Source organism: Rutidosis leptorrhynchoides, chromosome 1 (assembly GCF_046630445.1).
Source record: "Rutidosis leptorrhynchoides isolate AG116_Rl617_1_P2 chromosome 1, CSIRO_AGI_Rlap_v1, whole genome shotgun sequence".
NCBI lineage: Eukaryota > Viridiplantae > Streptophyta > Magnoliopsida > Asterales > Asteraceae > Rutidosis > Rutidosis leptorrhynchoides.
This window is the reverse complement of record NC_092333.1, coordinates 497,273,204-497,283,611: the sequence shown is the minus strand read 5'-3', so window position 1 is coordinate 497,283,611 and position 10,408 is coordinate 497,273,204. Positions and strand designations below refer to the sequence as shown.

Here is a 10,408-nt window from a genome sequence, read left to right as displayed (position 1 = left end):
GATGAAAATTATTGTAGTAAGAGGATTCGGCTAAAGACAAATACTTTCCCCAAGTATATTTGAAGTTGATAACGCAAACTCGTATTATGGTTTCCAAGGTTTGAATCATATATTTGCTTGGTCCTTCGGGTTGTGGTTGATGTGTTGTACTCAGGTCTAAACGTGGTCCCGAGGCTTTTTGTAAGGCACTCCGAAATCTAGAAGTGAAACGAGGATCTCGATCCGAAATGAGGTACAGTTTTGTAAGGTATATTCGAACAAGTTTGTTAGGACTTGAAAACGTTTGTTGGAACAAGTTTCTGTTTCTCAAGAATTTCGCGCCGCGGAAAGTTTATCGGTTTCCGAAAACGTTCGTTAGGACTATTCACCCTCGAGGCGAATACTAGCTTAATGTGGAGAGTCTCTCTCTCCGTTGAGAATTTAGAATAAAGATTTCCTTAAATGGAAGTACGAGTGTAAGGCGAGAGAAGTTTCCGCCTCGATGTGAGAATATCAAGCATGTTTGTAGTTCGTCGATAAAACTGTGCGAAAACGAGATAGTATACGCGTATAACATATGTTTGAAGTTGAGAGAATTTGTCATTCATTCGGAAGCATAAATATGGTTCGACAATAATCGACGATGTGTCCCGGGTATGGTTGTTATCAGTATTCTCGAAGTTTTCGGATATCCAAATAAGAAAAATGAAGTCATGTACATGGAACATGGTGGTGATTAGGTTGATCGAGTCCAATCACCATCACGAGGCATTAGAACTTTGGTATGGCTTACCATAATATAACCATGTTGATCGAGTGTCGTTATATTATGCTAACTCATACCTCCATTCCCACATCACTCCATAAAATCAAGTTCATATAATCGGGAAGATCTAAAATGAACAAAGTGTAACGACGTCTCAAACTTGACTCGTATCAATCGAAAGAATTAGTGCAACTCTGAAGATACGTTTCCCGAGGGAAGTGTATAAATGATTGTTCACGTCAATGCGGTTCAAGTCAAACGATAATGTATTTAGGTACGAAAAGAGTAACGAATCATGATAACGAGTGGTACGCAACCGTAGTGATAAATATTGATGACGATACTCACCTAGAGTAGTGATGGAAATTTTACAACACTTGTGGATAGTAAGATGAGACGGGGTAAATAACAACCAAAGAGTCAGGGTTCCCGAACTAAAGTGACTAACGAAGTCGTCGTCATCCTTGCGCATATGAATCTCGAATTTACGTGTGTTACCAGAAAGTGGTAGAGTACGAGTTCGTATAATGAAGGTTGGGTACCATTAAAAAGTTTTATTAAGAATGATTCAAGTATAATGCACAAGTAGTCAAGTAAGTGCTATCTATAGCAAATGTATGTCAGAATGCAATGACTAACTATCCGGTTGTAGTCTAGATTCACTAATGCGTCCTAACGACTCTGTTAGACACACTAATGTACATCCTAGTTCCCTACAACCAACGCTCTGGTACCATCTGTAGCGACAGATAGGGTAGAAACCCACCCAGTGCCTTTCCAACTAACCGCTTGGTGACCATTGAGCGTACCTTAGACACTGATTTTACGGCCCGCATTTCTGCCAAACTGCCAACCATCAAATTCCAAGGGATCGCAAGGGGTAAGAGCCAATGCTTCGTCACAGGTAACACTGTGAGAACCCCCTCTACGATTAACCCGCCAAAAAGCATAGTCCGTATGGGTGCCCGGCCTGACAGCCGGCGCGCGTGACTACCTTTACCGCTAAGGTTAAACCAGCTCTGATACCATCTGTGGCGACCCGACAAAATCGTCATTGACGGCGCCGCTAACTTAGGTCCCGTTACGTGGTCGTAGTCCCTATATGAGACTCGTTTGACCAAAATTATGTCACATTCCTTTGAAAAGTACAAGACTTGCAAAGTTTAGTTTACCAAACGGTTCGACAACAAGTTTAAGTTTACAGAAGTATAATGTATAAATGAAATAAACTTGCGACATAATATAAGTTGAAAATCACGGTGGCTATAAATAGCGTAACTATGTAAACAAAAGTTTGAATCTAAAGGTGCTATCACTAGCGTATGTATGTATGTATGTATGCTTGACCCCAAGCAAGAAATCAGAGTGTATGCATGTATGCTTGACTCCAAGCAAGTATGAGTGTACGCGGAAGCATGTATCAAATAGCCAAGTATGAACTTGAGAAACATATAGAAAACTGTCAACGAAAACGTTGGTGAAATCATAGGTGTTTTAGTAAACGTTGTATTTGAACCACAAGATTTAATATAAGATGATTATCAAAATCATTTGCATTCCAAAGTTGTTATTTGTATCGCGGGCACCCAATTATCAAACTTAACTGTTTTGCACCCTTTGTGTAGTGTTAGAACATACACTAGACCTGAAAATATATTTCATCCGCTAACGGTAGCGAACCGTCCGAATGAGGCTCGTCAAGCCCATGTGATCACATAATATAAGTTCTCGTTTACACCCTGCAAGTGTAACTAATGATAATTGAATTGAGGCTTTTTGTTCAAACCCGCACGTGGAATGTTCGTTTTCGTACTTGTGTTCAAAGTGTAAAAGTATGATACGTATATGTTTCTCATCCCATAGTTTAAAGCATAAAAGTTGTTTGAAAGATGGGACTATGATCTTACCTCGAGTGCACGAGTATAAAAGTACTTCACAAAGTAAACGTGTGCATGATAGTTGCTTAGCCTTGACCTAAACAAGTAAGTTGTATTAATTAACCGGTTACGACACAAGGTCGGGCGAAATGTGTTCAATTAGTCCTATGGCTCGTTACGACTCGATTAGTATAGCATGTGAATCACGTTATCAAGTTTCATGCAAGAATCAAGTATAAAATACGATAAAAACGATTGCATAAGTGTTTGGTTAAGTTTGACTAAAAATCAAACTTAGTCAAAGTCAAAGTCAACGGGGTCAGGTCGGGTATCCGACAATTTTTCCATGATGAGAAAGTATATATAAACATGTTTGCCAAGTTTCATGTTAATCGGAGTTACGAGTAAGCGGGGGTGAAAACGTGAAAATCAAAAGAATTTGGGACAGACCAAAATGGCGCGCCGCTCCATTTAACTGATCAGCTCTGGCAGTTTTCACACTCAAGCACGAATCCAACTTCAAATACACATAAATCATAAACCGTAAACATCCAAAACAAGTATCTTATATCGTTGGAAAGGTATTTTGATAAGGAATACAACTAACCACTTTTCATCAAACAAAAACATCATTTACAATGACCGAAAATCTCGTCAAGTGATCATTAAATGTTCAAAATCATCGTTTCAAGTTTACAAAATGCATTTTAAGATTCGGGAATCCAATTCACACATGTGATATGCCGTTTTGAAGGTAATGAAACATAGATGGCAACTAAACACTTATCAACAACATTAACAAGCATTCGATGCATCAAAAGTTCGTTTTAAGTTTATCAAACCCTAACCAAAATTCACAAAAATCAATAATCATGTGTTTGAAGTTTTCCCAATCAACCTACGCATCAAAACGAAGCTAGTGATACTAGTAACACAATTAAAACATGAACTTTAATAATTTAACAACATTTAATCCTCCAAAATCAAAGATTAAGCACACCCATTTTCAAGTTCATGCTAGTTACTCCAAAACAACAAATCGAGCAAACAAAACATATATTCATGTTATACATGAGCCATAGACACTAACTAACACCATTTCAAGTCAAAAACACGAATTTAGAGAAATCTAGAGTTTTAGAAATGTTACCCAAACGAGATGAAGTTGGTATCAAATTGTAGAGGATGAAGAGAGGATCACGAATATGTAATTTGTTTTGATGTTTGCTTCTTGATTCAGGTTTAGATGATGATTTTGTGAATTTGGTGTTTGAGTTCCAATAATGGAAGTAGAGAGAAAGAGAGGTGGGATTGAATGAGTGGTGGTAGTGGTGGGTTGACTAGTTGACCTAGTCAACTAGTTTGCCCACTAGCCAACTTTGGTCCCTCAAGTTTCAAAGCGGGTGCGGGAATTAACCAAACGAATATTTTAAAAACGCTCGAGTAAACGAGTGATGTTATAATTAAATAACGGGAATATTAGTACGTTAGTCAACGAAAACTACGAATTTAAATAACGAAGGATATTATAAAAAAAAAGACAGTGTTAAAAATAAATTTAACGGAAAAATGCGGGATGTTGCAAAACCACTTGAAGGCAGCCAAGAGGATACTTCGCTACATCAAAGGTACGATTGACTATGGCCTGTTTTATTCGCCTTCTGATCACTTCAAGCTAGTTAGATATAGTGATAGTGATTGGGCTGGAGACATAGATGATCGTAAGAGTACGAGTGGTTTTGTGTTCTATATGGGAGACACGGCGTTCACATGGAGCTCGAAGAAGCAACCCATTGTGACTCTGTCAACGTGTGAAGCTGAGTTTGTTGCAGCAACATCGTGCACCTGTCATGCAATATGGCTCAGGAAGTTACTAAATGAGCTTAAGTTTTTTCAAAAGGAAGATATATGTGGATAACAAGTCTGCGATTGCTCTAGCAAAGAATCCAGTCTTCTATGATCGAAGCAAGCACATCGATACGAAATACCATTACATCAGGGAGTGTGTAACAAATAAAGAGGTGCAGATAAAGTACGCGAAGTCATTTGACCAAGTTGCTGATATTTTCACAAAGCCTCTAAAACATGAGACGTTTCAGAGATTACGGAATATGCTCGGAGTGACGAAATCAAGTTTAAGGGGGGCTGTTGGAAGTTAAACTTGATTTTGGGCTATGTGTTTTGGATATGGGCTTGCAAGTATACAAGTATATGGATCAAGATTGTAGTCCAATATCTAGAAACTTCTTGTAATATCTAGTAGTGAAAGTAAGGAGAAACATCTTGTAAAATATTTAAGATAATATTTAGGAAATATCTAGATAATACTTAGAAAATATCTAGATATTAGTAGATGATAGATAGTTCTAGACTACTCCATTGAGTAGTATAAATAGAGGGCTTCACCCCTCATTTGTAATCAAGCAAAGCAAATCAAGTAATAAACAAAACCTTCAAGATCAATCAAACATCTAAATCATCAATCATCTCTTCCACAAATAATATACACATAACCTCCTATTTCAAATTCAACTCAGTTTTATTCTAGCGAATTCTACTGGAAAACACGACTTTTACTTCTGGGCCATAAGTGATCATATGGGCTGTTACTTGGGCTACAAACATATATTTATGACCCGTATCAGTTGTATTCAATTATTTATGGTTTTTGTATCAATCTAATCACTTAGTTAGGGTTTAATCAAATGGTTAACGTTTTCGAATCAGTTAATTGAGTTTAGGGTTTCGTCGATTTACTCATTCATGCATTAACTCGATTCTGGCCGATTGCTTATTTCAGGTTAGTGAATTAGTTTTTGTTGACATTTTGTTATTACTTGTTTTTACTGATAATTTGATGATTTATTGTTCGAATTCAGAACAGATAAAGTTTATGATCATAAAAGTTTTTGAAATTAAAGTGTATTTAAAAATTTCAACTAATTTGCAGTGTCAATACGAATACATATGAGACTTGGAATATGCTTTCATGGCTACTCTTCTTCTTTATCAACATAGCCAACCTTAATATTGTCATTTATCAGGTGCATCTGCAATATTTCAATATTTCAACCATATTTACCTTTACATTTTCCACGGTAAGGTTCCTTTTATCTACTTTACTTTACTTGCTTTTAGTTACTTCACTTAACGGATTTCATGGTTCTGCTGGCCGGAGGTCCTTGGGAAGCAGCCTCTCTGCCCTATAGTATAGGGAGGGACGACTTCTTTTACCCGCGGACCGATAGGTATCCGTGGGGGAGGAATGACCTCCCTTTTACTCTAGAGTAGAGGAAAGACTGTCTACATCTAACCTCCCCCATACTCCACTTTAGTGGAATTGGGTATTGTTGTTGTTGTTGTTATTTGATATAAAATATTTTACAATGCCTTACGTCGAAGGGATTCGCTTGTACATTTCTGTTCATGTGGGTTTGTAGATGATCAGATCAGTTACTCACATAATGGGTGGCCTTAATCCGAAGTTGAGAGTATTTAATTGTTTTCTCTTTTAATACCCAAGAAAATGCGTGTAATGTTGCTTATTAAGATAAACCATCACTAGATAGCCCAGTGGTTGGGGCCATAAGTTCCTTGCAAGAGGTCTCAGGTTCGAATCCCGTCTGGGACAAATATTTAGTGCTGGCCAGAGGAGGGTTGGAAACAGCCAGGGAGTAATCCTTCTGGGCTGCGTACATCAGAGTATGGGGTCGGATTACTCGCCCTCCCGGGTAGCCCGAACAGGCAAAACCTTCTACCTTCCAACTTTTACGTTGTTTATTAAGATGATGTTTGAGCGGGCGGGTCGAATTCCCCATGTCAAGTGATGATTTTTACTACTCACTCGCTAACCGGGATTGGGATCAAGGTCTGCTCTCTTTGATAAGGTACATATTATTTTCATGCACACATGGGTTTAAGTTATACTCAAATTTGAAGGTAGCTATCTCAATCCTCAAACAATATATAGGTAAACATATCTGTTTGCATTATACTTTGCCTCTACTAAGTAATATTTGTCACCCCTCTAATATCATTTCTCTACTCGTTTATAAATTGAAACTGGGTTCTTTCTTTAGTTATGTGGGACTATGGCTACAAAATTAATAACTGTGGATTTTTACATAGTTACACATTTAATAAAGTTTTAATTGATTAATAGGTTTGATTAAATTGGGTTGTCAAAAAATGAAGTTCATGATATCATAGATAGGTGTGACCAATCATCTGTATGGTATATCAAACAAGACTCAGGGGCTGTTTACATTTGTATTAATAGGACTGAATTGAGTGGATGACCTATTTGGTCAACGTATTATATGTATACAACCACTTGTCACGTGTAACTGATGTGCCACCTCTGTTTTTCTATGATGTTTCACCCTATATGGTTGTATTGCACCGGTTACTTGAAAAAAAGGTCATATGAATGTATCCAATGAAAACAAAAATTGGAAGCCAAATACACATTTAACGAAAATGAAATTTAATACACGCATTATTTTTTTGTCTAAGATAAAAGCCAACATTAAGTTTTAGAAAGTACAACTTGATTCATCACAGTGGAGTATAAGGAGTGGCAATTAAATACAAGCTATTTTTTTTCCTGCAAACAGTTCCCAAAGTACTCTCACTCATGTCCAGGTCTTCATGCTTCATTCCAGCTGGCAGTTTCCAGTCGAAATGATAGAGTAAGTTCGATAGAATACTCTCAATGTTCGCTACACCAAACAAAATTCCGGGACACATTCTTCTTCCGGCCCCAAACGGAATATACTCCAAGTTGTTTCCTGAGAAATCAATACTACTATTCTTGAACCTCTCAGGTAGAAAACGATCTGCATCGTGCCAGTATTCAGGATCCCTTCCGAGAGCCCACGCATTAATAATGACTTTAGTTTTTACGGGTATGACATATCCGTTAACCACACAACTTTCCCTGCATTCTCTAGGAACCAATAAGGGAGCAGTGGGATGCAATCTCAAAGTTTCCTTTATTACCATCTTTAGATACTTCAGTCCTTGAAATTCTGTTTCTTGTACTAATGGTTTTACCTTAAAAACTTCTCGCACTTCCGCTTGTGCTTTTTTTAGCACTTCAGGGTTCCTTAAGAATTCGGACATGACCCATTCCACTGTTGATGAAGTAGTATCAGTTCCAGCTGAAAAAATATCCTGCACATTCAAGACAACACTTATTTAATTAAACAAAATTTTTCCGTTCTAGCTACAAAGGTTACCCCATGATCCATTTCTGATTCTTTTCACTGGTCAATCCAAGATACGCTGCCAGTATGTTGAACTTAGTGACCTCTTGTGAGAAAAAATGGTCCCCATCCACTAGGATTATATTGAAGTGGTTAACAATACTTATTTTAATTATTCTAACATATTGAATTGTAGGTGATTAGAGGATTAATATCTTGTAATTCTGTACACTCTAAATAATTTTAAATCACTCGAGGATGTCCCCTTTACTATGTTAATTGCAAGTTAGTAATAAGGATAACAAAGTAAACTATTTAATTTTCGTAGCTTGAAAAGTCTTAGTTATATACTTACCAATATGACCGCTTTAAGGTTGTCGATTGAGAAAGGAAACTCTAGATCACCACTATCTTTAAGTCTAAAAAGAATATCAAGCAAATCTTCTTTATCTCTGCTAATTTTAAGCCCTTTCGTATTTTCCTTTTCTTTTTCATGTTCAGCAATGACGTTAATAAGGATTTTGTCAAGAGTTTGGTGTATTTTTGCCATCTTGGAGCTCGTACTAGTGACAACATGAAGAAACTTAAAAGAAGGAAACAAATCAGCTATATCAAATCCTCCGGCTACGTCGGCCATCTCGTTTAGCATATGAACCAATAAGTCTTTATCTTTGGGTATCTTTCCGAAAGCAGCTCTAGAAGTTATTGTATTTGTCAACGTAAAAATCTTTTCTGATAGATTCATAGGTGATCCTGAGGACGACACAATCGATTCTATCATAGATTTGACTTCTTCTTCCCGAATATATGAAAATGACTGGACTTTTTTGGCACTAAGAAGTTCTAAGGTACAAATTTTTCGGAGTTGTCTCCAATAATTACCATATGGAGTAAAGGCGATGTCACTGTTGTTATACATAATGATTTTACCAGCTTGAATTTCAGGCCTGTTTGCAAATGCAAGATCGTTCTTTATCATGAATTCTTTGGCTAATTGAGGTGAAGAAACAACCAAGGCCGAAACTTCACCAAGTTGAAGATGCATTAACGGACCATGTTTTCGAGCCAGGTTTCGAAGGACAACATGTGGTGGTTGTCGACTCACCATGGAAAGTATGTTTCCAATAAGAGGTATCTTCCATGGACCGGGTGGTGGGAACTTTGGATTTGAGTTTGGTTTTTTGATTATATTTAGTAGCTTGATCACAAAGAATGTAGCTACAATAATAGCTAGGAGCGAAAATGAGATTTGGAATTCCATCAGAGAAGAAATTAGAAAGAAAGCTGAAGAAGTGGCTTTACATCTCAAGTAGTTGGTCTCATTTTATAAGCGAAAACATCTTGTGGGTATGTTTTTGGTTTGGTTTCAATATGCTTGAGTAGTTGAGTGTTCATTTTGGACTAAAATAGCTTCTCATCACTTTCAAGGACTTGGACTCTTTATATAAACAATAATATTAAATTGGGTCACTGTCATTTTTGGATTTAAATATTATCTCATTTTGGATTTAAATATTATCTGATGTATCCCTTTCAAGCATTTGGTCCCATTTTATATGCGGAAGAGTAACATGTGGGGTTTTTTTTCTTCTTTTGGTTGTAATATACATCATATCTCTTTCAAAGACTAGGCTTCTTTTTATAAACAAAAGTCAAAAACGTCGGGATTTTTTTAAAGGCGATTTGAAGATACTGATGGGTCCGAACGCGATGTCAGAATTCACCCACCCGATCATTTTCGGGTACAAACATTACAATCCAACCGCTCCTTAGGAGGAACCCCCACGGTGAATCCATACAGTCATCGAGTGTGGTAAAACCCCATCGCGTGTAGCTCAAACGCAAGACGTCCAAGACATCCGAGGCCCATGAAATGGGCGGGTAACCTCAAGGGAAATATTTTGCAGCACATGGTGTCAAACCGCATGACTTCTCTTATGAGAAGTCATGTCACCACCAATGCACTAACACCTTGGCGTTGGATTGTTTTTCCTTTTAGTTATAACTAGTTTAGTTGGCCCTACGTTGTTGGTGCAGTATAATGTTTTTGAAAACAATTTAAATACAACGCAGTGCTACACGTTGTGTGTGAATTTCGAATTAAACAAGAAAACGAAGATGCAATCAAAAGTCGAGTTGGATTTGGATTGTTGCTGATGATCATCTCACGAACGCGAGTTTTGTATTGGAAAGGACTTCGTCTCGAAAAGGGCCTGAGCGACAAGAATTGGAATGCAATTAGAACTTCGTATTATGTTTGGTTTCGTCTTAGTTTAGACATATCTCGTTGTAACCTGTAACATGTGCACGTAATTATAAGAAGAAGAAAAATCTCTGGTTTGCGCCCGTGGAGACCTTCTTCGTGTTTTGGAGTTGGGATATAACCACGTTAAATCCCACGTCGTTTCATGCTTTTATTTATCGTTCATATGCTTTAGCAATGTCAACAAAGTGTGTGTTTGTATGATTTTGTCCCACGGATAGCGCCGTTTGTACACTTTTGGGCCAACTTATAGATTGTAAGGTAAGGTTGATCCAGTGACAATGAGTAATGTTTTTGGGTGATTTGGATGGAGTTG

General features: G+C 37.4%; 1 protein-coding gene across 1 annotated transcript; it reads right to left on the bottom strand.

The window, feature by feature from the left end:
• Positions 1–7,084: 7,084 nt before the first annotated feature.
• LOC139875694 (premnaspirodiene oxygenase-like) lies at positions 7,085–9,215 on the bottom strand. The gene is made up of 2 exons (XM_071863009.1): positions 8,185–9,215; positions 7,085–7,797 (listed from the first exon to the last, which is right to left on the bottom strand). Exons 1-2 carry the CDS (start codon positions 9,088–9,090, stop codon positions 7,180–7,182), a joined length of 1,524 nt encoding a protein of 507 aa, XP_071719110.1. The 5' UTR covers positions 9,091–9,215; the 3' UTR covers positions 7,085–7,179.
• Positions 9,216–10,408: the final 1,193 nt, after the last annotated feature.

Excerpts from the sequence above, each read along its gene's own strand:
- LOC139875694 (XM_071863009.1), bottom strand. The coding sequence starts at position 9,090 with ATGGAATTCCAAATCTCATTTTCGCTCCTAGCTATTATTGTAGCTACA. Across the intron at positions 7,798-8,184 it reads ACCTTAAAGCGGTCATATTG|GATATTTTTTCAGCTGGAAC; the intron begins GTAAGTATATAA and ends TTGAATGTGCAG.